General features: G+C 41.3%; 1 protein-coding gene across 1 annotated transcript in view; it reads right to left on the bottom strand.

The window, feature by feature from the left end:
• Positions 1 to 969: 969 nt before the first annotated feature.
• The window catches only part of Ccny (cyclin Y), a 112,891-nt gene continuing 91,819 nt past the window's right edge, over positions 970 to 22,041 (bottom strand). Inside the window, exons 9-11 of the mRNA XM_051205760.1 lie at positions 17,095 to 17,261; positions 6,156 to 6,318; positions 970 to 3,324 (exon numbers count right to left, since the gene is read on the bottom strand). Of these exons, the coding sequence (XP_051061717.1) occupies positions 3,208 to 3,324; positions 6,156 to 6,318; positions 17,095 to 17,261 (447 nt within the window). The 3' untranslated portion in view covers positions 970 to 3,207. The remainder of the gene's footprint in view (positions 3,325 to 6,155; positions 6,319 to 17,094; positions 17,262 to 22,041) is intronic.

Raw genomic sequence — 22,041 nt, 5'->3', positions numbered from 1 at the left:
ACTATTTACTCTATGTACATATATTAATTTATTTAACTTATTAAATACCTATAATGAACTAGGAATATATATAAACTCAAAGCTTAAAATATGGTCCTAGGTTGCAGTTCCTAAAGCAGCAACAATATGCAAAATCATGACTCACTAAATTCTGCCTTGAAGCTCAGTTAAGCAGCAAAAAATCCCCTGAACCAAGGGAAACCCCAAGATGGAGATGTCCCAGGCAAAGACCATGGAGAAGGAAACCAGAAGAACTAGCCCCAACAGCTGGAGGTGTGAGGCCACAGCTGGTCTCACCTGAGCATTAAGGCATGAAAGCACCTCTAGGGCCTTCAGGATCTCATTACTTTCTAACTTCATTTAAACTCAACTCCTTTCCTCTCCCAGTTCAAAGAATAAAACAAAATTTACCAGAATGTGTTTTTCTCCAACAAATTATATTTACTATTTAAATAAAGTCTAAAGTCATCAAACGGTGGCTTTCTTTATCCTTCAATGAGAATAAGCTCTCTATTAAAGGCTGCACTGAGATAGCATTCATGAACAGCATCCAGTGTTACCTGTTGGACACTGAACTACTTTACAAACAAGTTACAGTCACTATGATTTATTAACACATACTATTAGATTTGTTTTGTTTTTTCTTTTGGCAAACTTAGAACAACCAGAGAATAAAAAGTAAGTCTTTATCATTGTATTTGAAAATGAAATGGGTCTCTACCTACATGCTTAATGATTCAAGCCAAAAGGTACAATTGAAATCCTTAGTGCAAAACACACAACTAATTAATACAGATTAACACGCACTGATGTGTAGTGAAAAGTTTCCTATTCAGAGGTAGAGTCCAGTGCACAAGGCTTGAACACAATAGCCAACAGTCTGAATAAAACTGAACCAGGCCAAAAGGAGTCACTGCTGATATCAGATACCACACTGTGTGTACACACATACAATAAATAGACTGTACAATCTTTTAAAGTAGTTTAATAAACTCCACAAAATAGTATCAGGTGCATTGAAATATTTACATAAGTCAATTTCCAAATCTCCCATTCAAATAAAAGGAATAAAAATAAGATTTCTGCTATCAAGTCAGCAGTTCTTTCCTGAAATGGGCTGGTAAAATAAGGTATTATACATGAGAGGAAGGAATTCGTCTAAGAGGTATTCATATTTGGCTACGAAAAATAGGTCCCTTTTAGAGTTATAGAGATGAGAGAATATGAAATGAGACTTTCTACACTTTTAGACCTCTGTTTAAAGTTCTTGAAGACAGAAGCTGAATTTGTTTTCCGCTCAGAAGAAATCATCAGAGGTGTAATGAAGGGTAGTTAATTTTTCACTTCCTGCTTCATAAGTTTAGGCCAGAACTTGCTCATATTTCTGACTGGAAACATGACTGCACAAAACACACTCCACTGAACCCTGACTGACATTTCTGGCTCCATGCTCTTGGGATTTTGACATTTTGTTCCTTCTATTTCCAAAGTGTGCTCCATGGAGAGAAGCCTGTTGGGGTCAGGCATGTAGTTTTTGAGTTTTAATACTAACAGACAATTCTGAACTCTTCCTAGCTCACACAGAGGTGGGTGTAACAAACCAAATGCTAGCATTTGTCTCAAGTGTCTCATATAAGGAAAAACTCACGAACCTTGGTCACTGAAACCTAAGAAGATGAGCAGAAGCAAAGCAGTTGTGCATGAGTGACTTGGATTCTTAGCCTTCAGGTCAGATTTTCTCATTGACAGGGTCCTTTAACCCTTTGTTTTATTCAACAAAAGATTCTGATCTAGGCCAAAGCAAATCAGAAATAGTCAGAAAACACAAAAGTTGGTTACAATTAAGGAAGCATGAGCCTTCACAGTTTGTGTAGCTTCTCCAAGCACCCACAATGAAAATGCAAGTTGAATTTTGTTTTTTGTTTTTTGTTTTTTTTTTATTCAATCATTCTGTGAAAAATACCTCAGGAAATAGTAACATTTTATTTTATTTTTTTCCCTTTAGTGATTTTCCCATTGGAATACCCACCCATTCCCCCAACCTGTTTTTTTTTTTTAATTTTATATTTTTAAAAAAATTGTATACAAATAGACTAAATTTGATTTAAAGTAAACATATAAAAGTCAAGAAGAATATTGCTTGCAACAATGGACATGGAAGTAGAAGAATGACCAGGCAGGGAGCACATGGAACGGCTCCTCACAATGAGGTCAGGCAAACCTGGCTCCCTGGATGCTTCTTTATCCAGGATGCCTATGCTGAGGACCTTTGCCTTTAGCCACAAAGTCTGATTGAGTTTTATAATTACACTTTCATGTTAGCAGAGAAAGAGAACCTGGGAGGGGGGAGGGGTGACAAAAACAAAATCAAGAACAACCAATTCCAAGAAAACTGGAAGGCACAAGCACCCATGTAATCTAGATAGAACTTTCTTGGGGGTGGGGCAGGAGAGGGAGACTTTTGGTTCAGCACTACAGTCAAGTTAATCCTGCTATTGTTAAAAGAGATTCTTATAAAACAGGTGTGTAGAAACAACAAGCACATCTTACTTGTGAGGAAGAAAGCTCAGAAGACAGTTAAATAGATGGTGCAGAGATAAACAAACAGTACTATTTATTTGGATGTCTGTGCCATGGTGGGTACAAACTATATCCTCTGCTTTGTGGGATCAAAACCAAACCAGAATGAAAATGAACAAACAACTCCCCTCCCCAATCCCAAGAAAGCAGCAAGAAGGAATGCAGGAAGTCTTACAGAACATACTGATTCCAAGGGCACAGTGCGACACTCCCAAGTTGGATAGGCATTCAACTCTGCTACCTACCTCTGGCTCCATACAGATACCTCCTGGTATCTAAAACCAGACAGGGACCCAGAAAGTCAGCTACCAAGTACTCTCCGCCTCAACACAACTTCCCTTTCCTTCTGTTCCTCCTCCCGGATTAGAGTCTTTTTCCTCCATGAAAGAAGTGCTGTTCACGATGGCCAGGAAGGCTTGATACTGGATTCCAGAACACTGATTTCACGTCCTTTAAAGCCTCTGCGTACAGAATGCAGTGTGGAGGCAGGCGTGAAGGCAGCCTTGATGGGGCTATGTGTTAAAAACAAAAGGAAAAGAGAAAAACAAAACAAACCACCCCAAGTTCATCTTTTCTCAAACAAAAGGAGAAACTAAGGGATGGCATGGCCTCAGGAGGGTGCCATAATTAGGAGATGATGGCTGGGGACCACCGTGGCAGAATCAGGTTATCAGCACTTGCTGAACGCTTCCTTGTGGGCTTTCTCAGGTCCTTGTACTTGTCCTCACAGAGACGAGAGATGGCCTGAAAGGGAGAAAGATAGTGCAGGTCACACACACACACACACACACACACACACACACCAGGCTCCATGGGAACTCTACAGGTCACACACCCACCAGGCTCCATGGGAACTCTACAGGTCACACACACACACCCACCAGGCTCCATGGGGACTCTACAGGACACACACACACACACACACACCAGGCTCCATGGGAACTCTACAGGTCACACACACACACCCACCAGGCTCCATGGGAACTCTACAGGTCACACACACACACCCACCAGGCTCCATGGGGACTCTACAGGTCACACACACACACACACACACACACACACACACACACACACACACACACCCACCAGGCTCCATGGGGACTCTACAGGACACACACACACACACACACACACACACACACACACACACACACCAGGCTCCATGGGTACTCTACAGGGCTGCCACCTTTGCTGGCTCAAGAGGCCTTGCTGCTCAGCATAATTCCAACTCTGAGAGGGGATGCCCAATTCTACTGGAAGGGGCACCCACATTGCTGAGAGACAACCATTATAATGATGGAGAAGATAAGGTGTCCAGATAGGTGCCAACTGACATGGTGGGTGTTGGTGAGACCAGACTCATGGATTCTGAGGGACGAAGAAGCCACTCAGGGCCAGGATGAAAAGACTTTGTAGTCTGCAGCCAGTGTATACATGCTAGTACATTTTAAGAGAACATGTCAAAATTCAAAACAGCATTTTAGAAAAGTAGCTTCAGTAGCAGTAGAGAATGAGGACTGGAGTAGAGAAATAAGGCAGGCATCCATGTTGAAGGCAAATGGTCAAGAGGGAGAGCTGAGGAGTCTCGTCCCATGCATGGTACACACAGTACAGGTGGGACACAATAAAAACACAAGTCAAATTCTTCAGGGGCATCAGAATTCTTGGGTCAAGTCTTCTGCCACACATCAGCACATTCAAGAGCCATGAGGTGCAGATGTGAACAGGTGAGATGACCACGAAATCTCCCTGCAGTTGTGTTAATTCTAGCCTCTTCCCTTGCTTTACTAAATTTCTTTCTTAAGATGAATGGACTGTTGGGAGGTATAATGGCACAAGCCTTTAATTCCAGCACTCAGGAGGCAGAGGTAGGAAGATCTCTAGGCATTCAAGGCCAGCCTGGTCTGCACAGTGAGTCCAGTGAGTTCAGCCTGTCTACAAAATTAAAACAAAACAACAAACACCCAAACAAAACTATTTTAATTGTTTGCTCTTTTAACAAATCTCAAGAAAAAACTAGAACCTTTGTGTCCGAACTGACAAGTTCAAGTATAATGAGCAGGAATAGGGAAGTTAAGGTATTCTATCACTTGAGAGTCTTACTATGGAATTGTCTAGAGCAGAGTGCCCTGTGGGCTTATCTATAGACAACTGTCCTGATTGCATTAATCAATGCAGGACGATCTGTCCACTATGGGTAGCCCTATTCCCTGGTTTGTATCCTCTACAGTGTAAGAGTAGAGTAAGCTAACTGAACACTAAGCATGTATGCCTTTATTCTCCCTGCGTTCTCAGCTGTGCTATCTCTAGCTGCTTTCACTTTCTTTGAAATAACAGACAGTAACATGGTCATTTTAAGCCTAAACCCTTTCTCCCCCATGCTACTGTCAGGGTATTTTATCATAGTACCAGAAAGGAAACTAGAACAGCAGTGTTCAGCAGAATGAATGTAGAGGAAATTCATATTAAATAAAACTTCCATAGAAACAAAAAACAAAATTAAACAACCAACCAACCAAAAACACTTTCCATCTCTGGCTTGATTTTATTCAACTACTGGCCTTGTCTGAGCATTATTCCCAAGAGGGAGGGAGGCAAGCAGTGGAGTAAGTGCTACAAGGCCTTAAGAAGTTTGGAAAAAGGTCTCTTTCTTCTTTCACTGTGGTCTAAGGCTTTGTGCTAGTTAGTTTTCTGTCAACTTGACATAAGCCAGAATCATCAGAGAAGACAAAACCTCAACTGAGAAAATGCCTCTATCAGACTGGTTCATGGGCAGTGCCACCCCTGGGCAGGTGTCCTGGGTTGTATAACAACGAATGAGGAGTAAACCATTAAGCACCATTCCTCCTGCCTTTGGGTTCCCACCTTGTCTTCTCTCTCAATGATGGACTATGTTGTAGAAGTATAATTCTTCCTCCTCAAGATGGTATTGGCCAGTGTTTTAGCACAGTATAGAAACCAATTGGAACAGGCTCTATGGCTGAGATTACATTGCTTAGGAGCTGAAGTCCAGAGGGATGAGACCAGGCTCAGCACTGCTCTCTGCTATGAATCAGATGTGTAGAGTTGGTGGAAACACACATTTGCTGTGATAAACAGTCATGGGTTAGAACAACAGCCTTCAACCCAGACCACTACCAGTGAGGCAGATCTCAGCTACAGCTACAAAAGAATGCTTGAGGGAAAAAAAAAAAAAAAAAAAAATAACATAACAATAAAAGCCTTTCTGCATTCTAAATTGCTAAGGTTACTTGGCAGCTTCCTGCTTTTAAAAAAAAAAATGCAGGGAAATATTATTTTTGTGGGCATATATTCACAAAATCAAAACAAAGCAAAACTATAAACACAATGTTTTAAAAAAATCTTTCATTTTAAAATAGACGTGGTATACATTAAGTAAAAGCTGTCATATGGTTGTTAAAATGAAGTATACATATATTTTCAGTTAATGAACTGGCCAGCAACCCATCTAGGGTCCTGCCTTCATTTCACAGCACATACTAACACACAAAGTATGGAACACAGATATGGTAATAAAACAATGCACTGCAGTGGTGTGTGAATCCACTTACCTCAAGCTTGTGGGCACGCTCCCTACTTAAAGGCTCTAGTGGAAAACTCAGGTTGTTTGCCTCTGCCAGAGAACGAAGATCAAAATAATACTTGGCATATACGCTGGAAGGAACATTGATGTTGAACTGTAGTAATTCTAGGAACTGTCGCTCGAGCTCATTCCTGCAAAACAAAAAACAATGGCCACACTTAGCTGCCTACTATTAGGGATGGATGCCAACCCACTGAAGACCAGACTCCGGAAAACTGTATGATCCAGGAAGCAAATTCATCTAATTAACTGCTTGGTTGAGCACCAGCTATGAATATTACCACTAAGTAGGTATGAGAAGGCAAATCTACACAAGCTGAGGTCCAGAAAGATGAACCCTGACTAAAATGATCAACAGGAACTGCTCTAGAGACTGGTTTCTCTAAGGCCAGACACAGACAATGCTGCTCTCTGATTCCCTGAGGAATCCATCAAGAGCTGTAAGGACAGCTGGAGTCTCAGGAGAGATCCAGAGAAGATGGCCTCTGTAGCTGAGGTCTATAACTCCTCAATGTGTGTGTGTGATTGTGCGCGCGCACGCACGCACACACACACACACACACACACACACACACACACACACACACACACACACACATATACTGTTTATGGGTTTCCTATGGGAAAAAGACTAGGGGAAAGGTTCAATTTCAGTTCCACCCCTTAAAGGAATTCCAGGAGCCTGGGCATTGAGCTGACAGACTACCCCTACTCCAACCTCAGCTTAGCTGGTATGCAGACTGGACTATGCAACAGGTCCCATATGGAGTTGACTGCTTGTCAGGTCTCCACAGTGAAAAGAGAGATGTCTAGGTCCATCCAGATAGCCCACTTTTATTTTGATGAAGAAGAATGACAACCACCAGAGTAAACTTTCAAATTTCAATATTGAGAACATCTCATTCATCTTTCAAAGTAGGCATATTTATTACTATTGTAGGAGCTGGTCCTGGTTGTGCCAACACTCTGGGGCACCAGATTCTGACCTCTGTCACAGCACACTAAAACTAAAACGGTTTCTACTTGTCTTAGCCAGGATACCTGGTTTCCACACAGCTGATTTTCTAGAAAAGTAAAAGTAGGTTTGAGTAGGGAGGGTAGAGCTCTGGTGGGAAGGGACAGTCAGAGATTGGGGAACTGCCACCAGAGGGACTCACATGCTAGAAGCCCCCCTTGCTTCCCCAGTTGTGAAGCAAAATAGTGTAGCACTGTCTTGCTCCCAGACTAAATTTGTGCCTAAGAACCACCTCATTATGGTGTCAGAAGCTGTGATAATCACAGAGACCCCACACTTCAAAGTAGCTGAGGTAGAGGGGGCTAAGACCTGAGCCACATATATTTTCAGTTAATGAACTGGCCAGCAAGAACTGAAATCCCAGCAAGCACACAGAATACAGACAGAGGGGAAGGAAGAAAAGCAGTCAGTTAAGCAAGCTGCTGACAGTTCTAACAGACACTGCTACTGCTATCAGGTCTTTTATCTGACCAAACACAACAATCTTGTTTGTTTCTGTATGTTCTTATGAAAGGAGCTCACATGAACTAAATGTACAGGCTGTGCTGAATTTTATTCTCTTTAAGGGATTTAAATTAGTGTTATTTAAGATTTTTGTTTTTAAACTTCAACCAACTATATCTAAGTGAGATTTAATAAAAAGTAATCCCAGCTGAGTGTGAGGCAGCAGCTTATGGGTACAGCCTGCCTCCTAGTGAGAGACAGCATTACTGCAGAGCTTCTGCTAGGAAGAAAATCTCCTCTCCTTACTTTGAGACTAGCCTTAAGATAAGCCCCTATGATGGCACACTTCTATATTCCCAGCATTCTGGAATTTTGATAGAGGATCATGAGTTAGAAGCCAGCCTAGCAAATTCGAACAAGATTTATAAAATAAAAATAATTTCCACTTTTGATTTTTCAATCCACAGAATGAATTTAAGGACAGGTCTGAAAGCTGTGGTAAATTGACAGGAAATTATGGATTTCCTGCCTTCATCTGGGTCATCCTGAGGAAAGTGTTCTGATGTCAACATTTATCAATAACACATTCCAGTGAATAAACAAAAGCTCCCTTTAGAAGTTTCACACAGGCTGGGCAGTGGAGGTGCACACCTTTAATCCCAGCACTTGGGGGGCAGAGGCAGGCAGATCTCTGTGACTTTGAGGTCAGCCAGGTCTACAAAGCTTTACAGAGAAGACTACTGGCAGGTGAGTGAGTAAACAAAATGGGGCAATGTATACAAAATGAAAGAGTATTCAGTCTTAAAAGGAGAAAGATAACAGGTCATAAAAATAGATGAGTTCCAAGGACATTATGCAAGGATAGTTAGCTCCAAGAAGTAAACCTCATGTGATTTTATTCATATGAGGTACTGTGAGCAGCACACAGACCCACAAAAAGATTGTGGCTAGGCTGGAGGAGAAAAAAGAGGAGAAGGCTGAACAACAGTGAGAATTTTATTACATGCTGAAAAATCAAAGTTTCATACTATGCATATTTTAACCACAAACTGTGCTGATATTGTGTTTGTGGTTTAACAAATAAACCTTTCCTAAAGATTAGACAAGAGAGATAGCCACTAGTTAGTTATACAGGCCAGGCAGTAGTGGCACACATCTCTAATCCCAGCAGTTGGGAGACAAAGGCAGGTGGATCTCTGTGAATTCCAGGACACCCTGGGCTACACTAGATTGATCCAGTCTCGAAGAGAAATTGGGATAGGTGGTGGTGGTCTATACCTTTAATCCCAGTACTTGGGAGTCACACACCTTTAATCTCAACACTAGGGGGGCAGGAGTGATATGGCTGGGTGGAGAGGGGAATCTAAGGTGGGAAGAGACAGGAACTCATTGCATTCAGTCTGAGGATTCCTAGGGACAAGATCATTCTTTTGGTTTGAGGATTCAGTAGAGATAAGAACTAGTGGCTGGCTGGCTGGATGTTCTGCTTCTCTGATCTTTCAGCATTAACCCCTATACCTATTATTAAGACCAATTAGAATTCACACAACAAAACCAGACACCAGTCTCATACAGAGGGACTGAGACTCTCTACGTCCTCACCTGCCATGTGACACACACAAAGTACCTTGGCTTCTAGTCATTTGGGATTCCCTAGAATATATATGAAAATGGCCCTTACAGGACTACTGTAAACAAAAGACAAGGACATAAACTGCCAAGTGAAATTCTTAGAAATGTCTGAATAGAGGCTAGAAAGATGGCTCAGTGGGTAAAGTGCCTGTCCTGAACATGTGATGCCCTGACTTAGAACCCAGTAAGAGCTGGGTACAGCACTCAGTGTGTACCTAATTCCAGTGCTCCAAATGACGCTGGAAAGTGGAGGATCCTCAGAAGTTCACTGGACAGCCAGGTTGTGGTATACAGCAGGTAGAGGCCAAGGATACTGTCTCAAGGTGGAAGAAAGGAGCGACACTGAAGGTTGTCAGACCTCTATACACGCTTACTCATATACATGCACACAAGCTATAAATGTCTATGGAGCTCAACACAGCCAGGCCTCGACATCTGCTTTCCCATCCACAGCAATGATCATTTATTTGATCCTTTGGTGTTCAAAGCTGTCCTGTGATGGTTTGGCAACTAGCCTGTGTTCTGTGTCTGCCTGCACAGGATCAGGCTGGTGTTGGAGCAGGTGTTGGAGCAGTGACTATCCGATTGAGACCCATATAAGTTTGTAGATGGAACCAACTATTCTTCTAGAGGGTTGCAGGCAGGAGTGCAGGTCAGGTGGACATGAGAACCCCATACTGCCACCCTCTGAGTAAAGTGGGTCAGCAGGCACACACTTCAGAGAGATGTCTGGCTTGGGGATACTAGGAACACAGCCCACTGCTGAGGAGGCAAAGTTAACCTTTCTCTTGGCCCAGACTCCCACTACACTCCTAAGAGGCATTTTCTTTCCTCAGTCAACTGGAAATGTTCCATTTTACTCTGGAAGACTGACAGAGCTTAGTGCAAAAGACTGGATCAGGGATTCATTAAAAAAAAAAAAAAAAAAAAAAAACAAAAAAAAAAAAAAAAGAAAGAAAGAAAGAAAGAAAGAAAGAAAACCTAAGGCTTATAGGCTTCACTTCATTACTCAAAAGAAAACAGAGCAAGATGATAGTGCTATGGCCCTCTCCCCACAAATGTGGTTCAAGGCCACAGATGCCAAGGTAACTCCACCTTTCAGTGGTTTACAGCCTATTAGTAGTCTGCCAAGACTATTGTGACAAATGTCATAGGCAATACAATCTCCCCTCTGTAGGAGGTTCACACCTGTGGTTTCTGAGGCTTTCTTCCAGTCCTTCTGGCTCTCCCATGGTCTTGATGTCTATGTCCTCAGGTTCTCTAATTACAGAACAATAGCCATACTGCATCAGGGTTTACCCTACTGGCCATAAACTTATTTATCACTTCAAAGACCTTCTCTTTAAATGGTTAGAACCTCTTCACAAAACTGTCAACTGGCCTCCAAGCTTCAAGTCTACCATGTATGCAGAACATATTCACTCCATCCCACCCATGACCCACTCAAAAATATTGCCTCTATGCCTACAATCTAAATATGATCGAAATCAGGAATCCATGAAATTCCAGGTGTGCCTTTTGAGATAAAATTCCTTCCTAGCTGTGAACCTGGAAATCTAAAGTTATTTGCCACTAAAATACAAGGGTACACAGACACACGATGGACATTCCCTCTGCAAAATGCAGAAATATCTAGAAAGAAAGGAGTCATGAATCTCAAGCAAGTCCAAAACCGAGGAAGGCCAACTCTAGCCATCTTCCAGCTCATTTAACTCTCCTTGTGTGACATTCTGTCACTGGCTAACAACCCTTCTTGGACATACATACCTCCCTAGAGTTCAGAAGAATCCATGTTTCCATCCGTATTTCTAGAGGCCTGTCTTGCAGAACCCCTAAATTCTGGCAATCTTACTTTGTTTTGTCCAATGTCTGTGCCTTTTAGTTCAACATAACTGACTCAACCAAGTCCACCTCTGTAGTACACTGACTATTCACACTGCAGTGATCTTTACAGAGCAGTGGTTTTTCCACAATATGAAAAGCTGAAAAGATTGTAGAGGTTTCAGACGTTCAAACTGAACATTTCATTCTTTGTTAACAACCCCTTCTTTAGCTTATTTCTCCCCTCTTATGTTTTACTCTGACAACAAAGAACCAAGCGTATCAGCACTTCACTCAAAAATCCCCTTGGCTGAATTGTTTATTTTACTTCCACATAATAATGGTCAAGGCTCTAATGTTCCTCAATGTCTGCCTGAGACATCACCAGGGACCCTTCTGTCTCATTCTCAAAGACCTTCTGTTCATGATACTTATATCTGAGATGAGTAACTGTCCTCACTGATATTTTCTTCCTGAGCCCTCAAGAGAAGTGCCATCAACTTCTCCACTTCTATTAACAATCAAGAATCCAGGGTTAGCTTTCTTTCTTGAAAACATGCCTCCAAACTCTTCTAGCCTTTGAAACCGAGTTCCAAAGCTACTTTCCCATTTTCAGGTTTTTGATAAAATGAGAGCATACTTTCCAACACTGAAATCTGCAATAATGTGCTCAGGCAACGGGAACAAAATAGCAGGGAGACTGGGTATCTGTCCTAAGCAACAAATGTTTTCCTATGGTTCTGGAAGATGGAAGGCCAAGACAAAGACATCTTCTGAGGCCTTTCTCCTTGGCTACAGATAGCTACATTTTCTGTTCCATCTCTTTTTGTGTCTGTGGTCTAAACTCTTGTGAGGACACCCACTTATAAGAGCAAACCTAATGATCCCTTTTTAACTTGATGTCTTCTTTAAAAACTCTATCTCCAATTACAGCAAATCCTATCCTGAGTTTATGTGTCAGGACTTGAATGTAAAAAACACTGTAGAGAGCTAAACACTGTAGAGAGCTAATTTGGATGCTAACAGCCAGAACCTGTTATAGGGCTCTGTATGGGTCCTAGTCTTCATGCTGGAATACACATTTATTTGCAAAAAAAAGAATACTTCAAGCATGCTAAGAAAGTCAGCAGCATGGAGGGAAGACTTCTTCATCTGCAAATATCACTTTTGTCTGCTAAAGCTGACTGGACAGCAATCAGCTTTGAGGATGAGCACATTATTGCTTTGGCCTCTTTTCATCACTTTTCTTCTGTTTTGGGAGGGGGGCAGGCTATGCATCCAGCCTTATGCAGGTTCCTCATCCTGAGGTGGAATTCCTGGAGTGTTAATATTGAGAAAACAAATAATTTCAGTGACCAGGTAATAGCAAAGTATAGGAGTACCTAGTGGACTTAGGTAATTTGTATTAATAGATAACTATAATTTTAGCATGTAACTTTGAAAGCATCAAAATAATTCAGTGGTACTAATATACCAAAACCCTTGTAATGTCACAGTCGCTCAGCTATTAGAGAAGGTACGCGAACAATGTGAATGCAACTAGGTAATAACTGTACAATAAAATATAAACTGGTAACAGAAAAATCAGCTATACCAATCTCATTAATAGATCTATTTCTTAGAAGATTTAGTTTATCTCATAACCTTTAATAGATTCCTATCTTTTTGTTTTTGAGTTAGGGTCCAGGCTGGTTGGGAATTCATCCTATCTCTGAGTGCTGGGATTATAGACTATACCCGACTCTTCATACTGTCCTCATCAACTGAGCTCTAATGAGAAGTTTTATAAATGAGACTACTGAAGTTCAGTTTCAGTCTGTATGCACATTTTATGTTACAGACAATTTTAAGGAAAAGATTAATGAGGGGAAAATCCAAAAGGAAATAGAACTCAATTAGAAAAGGGGATAATCTAAAACCGCAGGCTCTGAGAACATGGATAATGGTAGCACTCAGGCTCTAGTTCACATTTATAATTTAAAATTGTACTAATCACATATGATGGGGAGAAACCTGGCCCCATGCCATCTCTTAAGTCTTGCTAACTGGCTGGCCTGCAAATCCTGGATCCTCCTGTATCAGCCTCCTGTATGCTGCGATTAAAGGTATGTGCCATAATAATTATTGAAGAAGTTTTAGTATCATCTTACATATGTAGTAGACAGACAAAATTTCCCCAAATTTTTTTTAGGGAGGGTCAACCCAAGTTAGAATGTCTGAAGACATCTTTTGTCACGGTGGATCACCACAAAGCATTCTTTTCACTGATGCCCTTCTAGGAAGAATTCTGTGGCCTGCTTTCTTTTATTGTGGATGTGGGTAGGGAGAGGGGAAGTGGGGCAAGACAGACTTGTATATCCACATATCTTCATGCATCTCATCAGTTTTCTCCTGGAGAATACACAGCTTTCCAGTGCATATACACACAGAACATATTAACACAGTCTATTCAAAATAAGAATTTTGGCTCTCAGAACAAATGGAGGGATCATCACATAGCATCTCAACAGGCTGCTACTTAGTCAGGAGAGAAAGAACACCTGATGGAGGCTTGTAGGCTCCAGAGGCAGGTGAGGGGCACAACAAATTCATGGATGAGGTCACCTTCCATTTTCTTTAAGAGGACTATTGATATTCTGGTCTTAAACTCTGGATCTTCCTGTCTTTAACTCCAAGCATTGGGGATTGCAAGATTCTGTCACCAAACCTGGTTACAGTCTACGCTTTAGGGCCAAGTGTTCATGTGTACTCAATCATGGACATGAAGACATCCAGTAGAAGCTGTATGATCTGATGAGGGTCAGTATGTGGCTTGCCTGTCAATGAGTCAGTTTGGTCACTACTATTACACAAGCCATAATGCTTGCAAATCATGAAGAAACTGTTTTCTTCAAGAAAACCCTTACATGAAAAAAATTCTAACTTTATTATAACATATAATTGCTTAAGACACTGAAGATCCAATAAAAGAACATTATTTAGAGTGTGGTCATCAATCTCTCTTTTATAGCTACCGGGGTCCCAACCCAGGATCTTAGATGTGTCAAGCAAGCCTTTGAGCTCTATCTCCAGTCCCCAAACAATTCTTTACACTGAATTTCAGCTGAATGAACTTTGGAAAAATTTTCTAGATTTGTGTGTGTGTGTGTGTGTGTGTGTGTGTGTGTGTAGAAAAGGACTTGAATTCCAAGAAAAAAAGAAGTTATTTTAAAATACATAATAGTTTAAAGAATTTGGCTTCATCTGCTTGCAAGAGAAGAATGATAAATTCTGGCTGTATTACTTACCAGTCAAGGGACTTGGACATCATATTTAATTCCTGATGCCTCAAATTCATCTCAATGGGGATAATAATAGCACTTACAGTTAACCACATGACACTAATTAACACACAAAAACTGTCCCTTTAGGTCTAGGATCTATTTCGTAAATGAGCAGGAATATTCCTGCTGTTGCTGCCATCACACTGTCCAAGCAGCTTTTCATATCATGGTTATTTTAATCTTCACTATATCTGGAATTCTAAAGTAAGTATTATTTTTACTCTCTTATCTTTTTAGACAGGGGGGAGAATGAATTAAGAAATGAATATTCTGGTCTTCATAGCCTAGAGACTAACACACAGCAATCCCCCCCCCACCACAGTCTTGTTAATCTTTGTCTTTTCCTTTTCTTTTCTAAGCACATGGGTTCCAAGTAATAACTGTATTTAGAAGGTAGTCTCAGTTCAGCAGCTGTTTGCTTCTATATGGACATAACTGCACAGAGAACTCAGGCACCTATACCTCAGAGTCCCAAGTCATTTCCATCTGCACAGGAAGGGTCAGATGACATTCCTTGGCATGCAACAAAGAGTTGGAGGATATCAGGGAGCTAATGAAAGAATAGTTCCTAATAAGAAGCACAGGCTAGTTATGCCCATGGGCCAGAATACAGTGCTTTAGAATCTTCTCTTACCCTGAGATATGGTAAAGGCTTTTGTTCTCTTGTGAGACTGTCTAATAACAACTTTCTGTTTTTCTTGCTGTGATGAAGCAGCAAACAGAGGAAGGATGCCTATAGCCTGGTGACTCTCCCACACAGGCTGCATGAAGATTCTCATATGCCAGGGCTGTTGGGCCCAAGAATGTGGCATGACTGGGATACAGCTGGTAACCTCCAGTCAGAAAGTCCCTCTAAGAGCTTAGCTGAAGAGCTAAGCCAAGCAAAGAATGCTAGAAGTGATGATGATACACCAGGACAGTCTTCAGGTGGTTGAGAGTTGAGTGCTTCTGGGAGTCTGTGTGGAGGTCCTCAGTTAATAGTTCTCAGAGAAGCTAAGGTCTGGCCCAGCTGGGAAACCCTCACATGTCCCTAGAAACCAGCTCTCCCCATAAGGAGGCCCCTCCACTGTTTGTGGAAAGAAATGGCAGGTGAAGCTGGTACACATCGAGCCCCAGGAATACATGAGTGATTTTTAGAACCCAAACTTGCCAAATATGTCAAAGCTAAACGCAGACATTTTAATTTAGCTTCTGAGCTTCTTCGGTTAGGCTTGTTGCACAGAGGAAAATGGGCTTTGTTACTGGTCTGAGGTGACACAGGAGACCAAATACAAACCCGCAAAGGAATATTTACCAGAAGGTACTGCCAGTACCTGTGAGTGATCAGTGTCGAGAAATACAGTTCACTACATTTCCACAGGCAGGATCCCTGAGGGGCCTGCCAACATTCAGCCCAATTCATTCATTCTACATTGGGAGCCATGTAGCCTAGCCTCTAATCATCATGTGACTACCTATTCAATGGGTTTCCTCAAGGCAAGGCACCTGAGGAAACAGACTCTCACTTGTCAAGAACAAGATCCATGGGACAGTGTAGGAATTTACAAAATTTGTGTAGCTTGATGTCTCTTTTCCCTTTCATTATATTGTTAATTTTTTGGGCAGCTTTTAGTTTTAATTTGTCAGTCACACATGCAACAGCTATAATTTTCCCTGGAAATTCTGTTCTTTTTCTAATGTTTTCCTCTAACTTTCAGCAGGGGACTAATGCTTCTCAAATCTCTTATCTGGAATTAACTACAACTTCTAGTCCTGGGAGCTTTTCTGACTCAATAGAGAAAGTTATGTACATATGAGAAAACAACACTTGGAGCAATCACAGTTCTGGAAAGGAGAGAAGGGCATGTGTATACAGGATAGGGAAAAGGCTTTGGATATAGACATAGTGCCAACTATTGAGAGTAGGTTCTCTGGACACCAAGCGTATAGAGCCAATGATAAGATCTAGTATGATCCAATGCGGAAAATGCAATGCAAAGTGTGGAGTGGAGAGATCCAACTTTGTCATCCACAGGAGCTTATACTGGGGGAAAAAGTATGGTATAGTGAGATGGGAGAGTGCTTGCCAGTGTCTGCCTTTTACAACATGGGACCCTCCTTTAAAAAAGAAAAGGGAAGGGGAACTATATAAAAGTGACTCTTGCAGATAAGAAAGCACTGTTTGGGTTTGAATGTCTATCACTTTTCAACTTTGTAACTGCAGGTAGCTGCCAGCTGACATAAGAGCTGCAAGAGCGGGATGTGTCTTGGCTGGAGATTTAGTTAAGCCTGCAAAAATGCTGAACTCTATGTCTAGAACAAGATTTTTCAGGGGGTGGGAAAGTATATTTGGGGAAGCATAAATGGGAACAATAGGGGCTTTCATAATGATTTTGATGTATTTCTTAAAAGTAAAAAATAGGAGCTAATAATAAAGCTGTTCATGTAACCCTGGTAAGGAAAACTGTTTAAAAATGTTTAACTATAAAGATGGCTTGAGCTATTGGGGGGGCCACTTGAGTGCAATCCATTTGGTGGTCAGAAGTTTTCCTTGTGCTAACACCTCTCCCTTGTCTCAGGACTTAAACCTGAGCTGACGCTGGACCCCGGAAATTCTATACTGTATAGTCCAACCAAAAGAGGCATGGTCTCCCTCTAACTCAGTCCTGAAACAGACAGATGCCCAAACTTACATGTCCTCCACTGTGATGTCTTTCAGGATCTGGCAGTAATCTACATTCCACACAGCCTGGTCATCCCACACCTTAGAGGCCAGCAGGATTGCCCCCAGAACAATGCGCTTCCAGTTGGCTGGACAGATGTCAATCTCTGCATACGTCAAAAGCCTTTCAAGGTATACCTGAGGAGACACGAGGAAGCCAGTGCTAAATGCCTTCAGTTGTCTCCTCCACCCAAGTAAACTTAGCATAAATTCCACCACAATAGTCCTTTAAGCAGGGATTACCTTGACATACTTATTTCTTTATATGAATATCTGCTGTAATCACTTAACAAAGTCTTGAAAATGATGTCATTTATATAAGCAAGCAAATCAAGGGTGATGACAAAAAAAACTGTTAAACATACTTAAAAATATGATCTGATATTTTTTACTTTTTCCTGTTTTGTCTTGAAAATATTTTTTTTTCCTCAAAAACTATAGTCTGATTATAATTTTCCCTCCCTCTATTCTTACCAGTTTCTCTCCACCACCCATTCAGATCCTCCTCCTTTCAGTATCTCAATAGAAAACAAACAGGCTTCTAAGGGCTAATAATAAAAAATATAGTAAGATAGAACAAAAGCTAACACATTGGAATTGGACAAAACAAACAATGAGAAGAAAAAGAGCCCAAGAAAAGGTACAAGAAACAGAGACCCCTCATTCACACACATAGGAGTCCCATAAAACCACTAAAATGAAAGCTGTAACTGTACCAGGACACACTCATTTTTAAAAGGCTGAACAGCCAAGTGAGTTTTACTAGAATTAGGTTGGAGGCCATACACTGTAATAGTAGTAAAACAGAGCTGGCATAAATCCCCAAAAACACAAAGAATGTAAAGGCTACAAACCTATGCATTTTTTTTTAATCTATAAGGTATTTTACACTTGATCTTAGCTCATTTCCAAGAAGTCATTGGCCTATAGAGTAATTTTATTCTTAAAAACCATTTCTGTGTATGTATGCTGTATGAAGAATTCCATGCTATATAGGTGGAGGCAGAACATAGCTTTATGGAATTAGCTCTCGTTTACTTTTCTGTGGGCTCTGGGGCTGTGACTCATGTCTCCAGGCTCAAGCAGCCAGTGCCTCTACCTGCTGAGTCTTCTTGCTGGCCACTATGGAGGTTTTATTTGTTTGTTTGTAAAGACAGGGTAGCACAGCCCTATCTGATGGCAATGGCAAATATCATAGAGCCAGCACAGCTGCTTGACAAAGACCCAGCAAAGCTGAGCTGCATGATGCCGTGTCACTGTTGGTTTTCATCTCTGCATGTTGCATACTTGGGGGACTTTAATATTTGTAATTTGGGGATATTGGATTGATGGGGAATTTCTTATGAATCATTTATATCATTTCCCAGGGTACTGCTTCTAAGCTTCCCCAGGAAAGTCCTGAACATACTACCCCTCCTGCCCTTAGGGAGATATCCTTATCTACTTGAAGGTCTTCCTTATGTCTTGGAGGTTGCAACACACATAAAGAAGCCATATTTATGAGGCTGTGAGTTATTCTTGAAACATCTGTCCCTGTACTTATCCAGAAACAAGATAATCAAAGAGGAGTTGGCCATAATCAGATTGCAAGCCTCTTTCTACTATGCACAGAGGCAATTATGTGGCAACAAAGTTAGATTAGCTGAAGTTACTCTGCCCTATAGAGATTTATATTGATGGGCAAAGAATGATGTGAAAAGATGATAAAAATTAAATGAGATGTCAGGATCTTCTTTCTTAGAAAGGTTAACTCATGTAGAGCCACTGTGATCTCATATGACCAAAGAACAAAAGAAAAACAAATTCTATAAGTACATAAAAATAAACATCGAATTATGCCAGAATCTGAATAATAACTGCAGCAACTTTGGCCTGAGGATATTTCTTGGGCACTCAGACCATTAAGAGTTAACAATATACTGCTTGGGACATGGCAATCTGTCTAGGCTGGCTTGGAGATTTTATTTTGGTCTAGTATCTTTGTAGCCACAAAAACTACTAGCCTGAGAAAAGGTTGTCACATCCCTCTAGATTCTTAATAATTATCAATGATGGTCCCATCGCCAGGTCTCTGCTGGAGGTGAGTCTAGGACCAGTTCGGGTTGAATCCCCCTACACCCTTCCCTGGGATTGGACCTGAATCTCACTCCCCCGTGTCCTGTCCCCAGCAAGAGTGCTCATGGTGCTCTGATACAACCCCCCTCCGCACCCTTTGCCCTACCTAGCCCACTGCCCCACTGCTCTGGCTGAGCAATGGAACAGAGGGCGAATCCAACAATCCTGCCACCACCAGGGAACTTCCTGGAGCTGTTCTGAGAACACTAGACCTGCCTATCCCCACAGAACCACCGTGAATCCCTGCCTGCCTGATCTTTGAACCCCATCTCCAGGCCACTGGCTAAGGAAAGACATCCTAGAGAGCTTGGACCACCTAGAGCTACTGACATCGAATTTCTGACCCACCTAAGCCCACCGGGGAAGTAGCAGAGAGAGAGAGATCCCACCTGCACCCACTGGAAGAAGTTATGAGAAGACAGCAATACAAGAAAACACCTAACAATAGAGAGACAAGCAGGGCACCACCAGAACCTAAGGACCCTACACCAACTAGACATGAACACCTCAAAGCAGATGAAGCAGAAGAGAACGACTTAAAAAATATCTTCATAAAAATTATAGAAGCCTTCAAAGAAGATGTGAGAAAATCCCTTAAAGAAATGGAAGAAAAAACAAAAAATTGGAAGAAATAAAGGAAAAGACCATGCAAAAAATGAACAAATCTCTTAAAGAAAGTAAGGAAAGCCAAGAAAAAACAATCAAACAGGCAAAGGAAAACAGTTCAAGACTTGAAAACTGAAATAGAGACAATAAAGAAAACACAATCTGGGGAAATGCTGGAAATAGAAAAATTGGGCAAAAGATCAGGAACTATAGACACAAGCATAACCAAAGAATACAAGAGGTGGAAGAGAGAATCTCAGGCACTGAAGATAAACTAGAGGAAATAGATTCATGACCAAAGAAAATCTCAAGTCCAACAAATCCTCAACACAAAACATCCAGGAAATGTGGGACAGTATGAAAAGGCCAAACCTAAGAGTAACAGGCATAGAGGTAGGTGAGGAAGCCTAGCTCAAAAGTGCAGAAAACATATTCAACAAAATCATTGAAGAAAAATTTCCCAATGTGAAGAAGGACATGCCCATGAAAGTGCAAGAAGCATACCAAACACTAAATAGACTGGACCAAAGAAAAAAAAACCCCTTGACATATAATAATCAAAACACCTAACATACAGAATAAAGAAAGCATATTAAGAGCAGCAAAGGAAAAGGGCCAGGTAACATATAAAGGCAGACCTATCAAAATTATGCCTGACTTCCCCATGGAAACTCTCAAGGCCAGAAAGTCCTGGATAGATGTTCTACCATTACTAAGAGTCCATGGATGCCATCCCAGGCTACTATTCCCAGCAAAACTCTCAATCACTATAGACGGAGAAAACAAGATATTTAATGACAAAGCCAGATTTTCACAATACGTATCTACAAATTCAGCCCTACAGAAAGTTCTGGAAGGAAAATTCCAACCCAAGGAAGTTAACTATGCTCACAAAGACATAGGCAATAGATAATCCCACTTTACTAGAACCCAAGGGCAAATATATTCACATTACCACTGCCAACAACAAATCTAAAACAAACAAGCATTAACAATCAATGGTCCTTACTCTCCCTCAACATTAATGGTCTTAACTCACCTATAAAAAGACACAGCTAACAGAATGAATATGAAGACAGAATCCATGCTTCTGCTGCATACAAGAAACACATCTAAGCTTCAAAGATAGACATTCCCTCAGGGTAAAGGGTCGAGAAAATATCTTTCAGTCAAATGGGCCCAAGAAGCAAGCAGGTGTGGCTATCCTAATATCTAACAAGTTACATTTCAAACCAAAATCAATCAAAACAGATGAAGACAGTCATTTCATATTCATCACACGAGAAATCCATCAGCACAAAGTCTCCATTTTGAACAGCTATGCACCTACATTCGTAAAAGAAACACTACTGAAACTCAAAGCTCACATAAAACCTCAGACACTCACAGTAGGAGACTTCAACACCCCACTCTCATCACTAGACAGGACCACCAGACAGAAACTCAACAAAGAAACAAAAGAACTAAAAGAAGTTATGTCTCAATTGGGTTTAACAGACACCTATAGAACATTCCAAACACAAAAGAATATACTTTCTTCTCTGTTCCACATGGAACCTTCTCTAAAATCAACTACATACTAGGCAACATAACAAACCTCAACAGATACAAAGAAATTGGAATAGAGACAGCTGACCTGAACAATGAGGAGCTAATGGCCCCTCCCTCCCCTGACTGATTGCTGGGAATCCAGCATGGGACTGACTCAGACCCCCTGAACATAGGTCTCAGTTAGAAGGCCTGGGCATTATAAGGGACCTCGACAGTGGAACCAGGATGTATCCCTGGTGCACAAAAGGATTTTGGGAGCACATTCCCCATGGAGGGATATTCCCTTAACCTAAAGGCAGGAGGGAGGGCCTATTCCCTACTCCAAATGAATTGGCAGATTTAGATGACCCCTCCTGAAGGCAGGGGGGCGGGTGGGAGGGGAGGATGGTGGGGGGCATGCGAGGGTGGGAGCGAGAGAAAAAGGGAGGGATGGGGAACTCGGATCGATATGTAAAATAAAAAAATTTATCAACGATGATTAAACTTGAGGGAAAATGATTGTGAAAGGTGGTAACTCTTTTCTGTCAGTTTATCAATGACTAAATTTTTTTTCAAAAGGATGTGGAACCTATTCAAACCAAAATTATATGACCTGTTTTGAAACAACATGAATCTATCCCTGCTTACTGAATTCTATATAAATAAA

This window comes from Phodopus roborovskii, unplaced genomic scaffold (assembly GCF_943737965.1).
Source record: "Phodopus roborovskii unplaced genomic scaffold, PHOROB, whole genome shotgun sequence".
NCBI classification, from domain to species: domain Eukaryota; kingdom Metazoa; phylum Chordata; class Mammalia; order Rodentia; family Cricetidae; genus Phodopus; species Phodopus roborovskii.
Note: the sequence above shows the minus strand (reverse complement) of the source record. Positions and strands in the feature narration are given on the sequence as shown.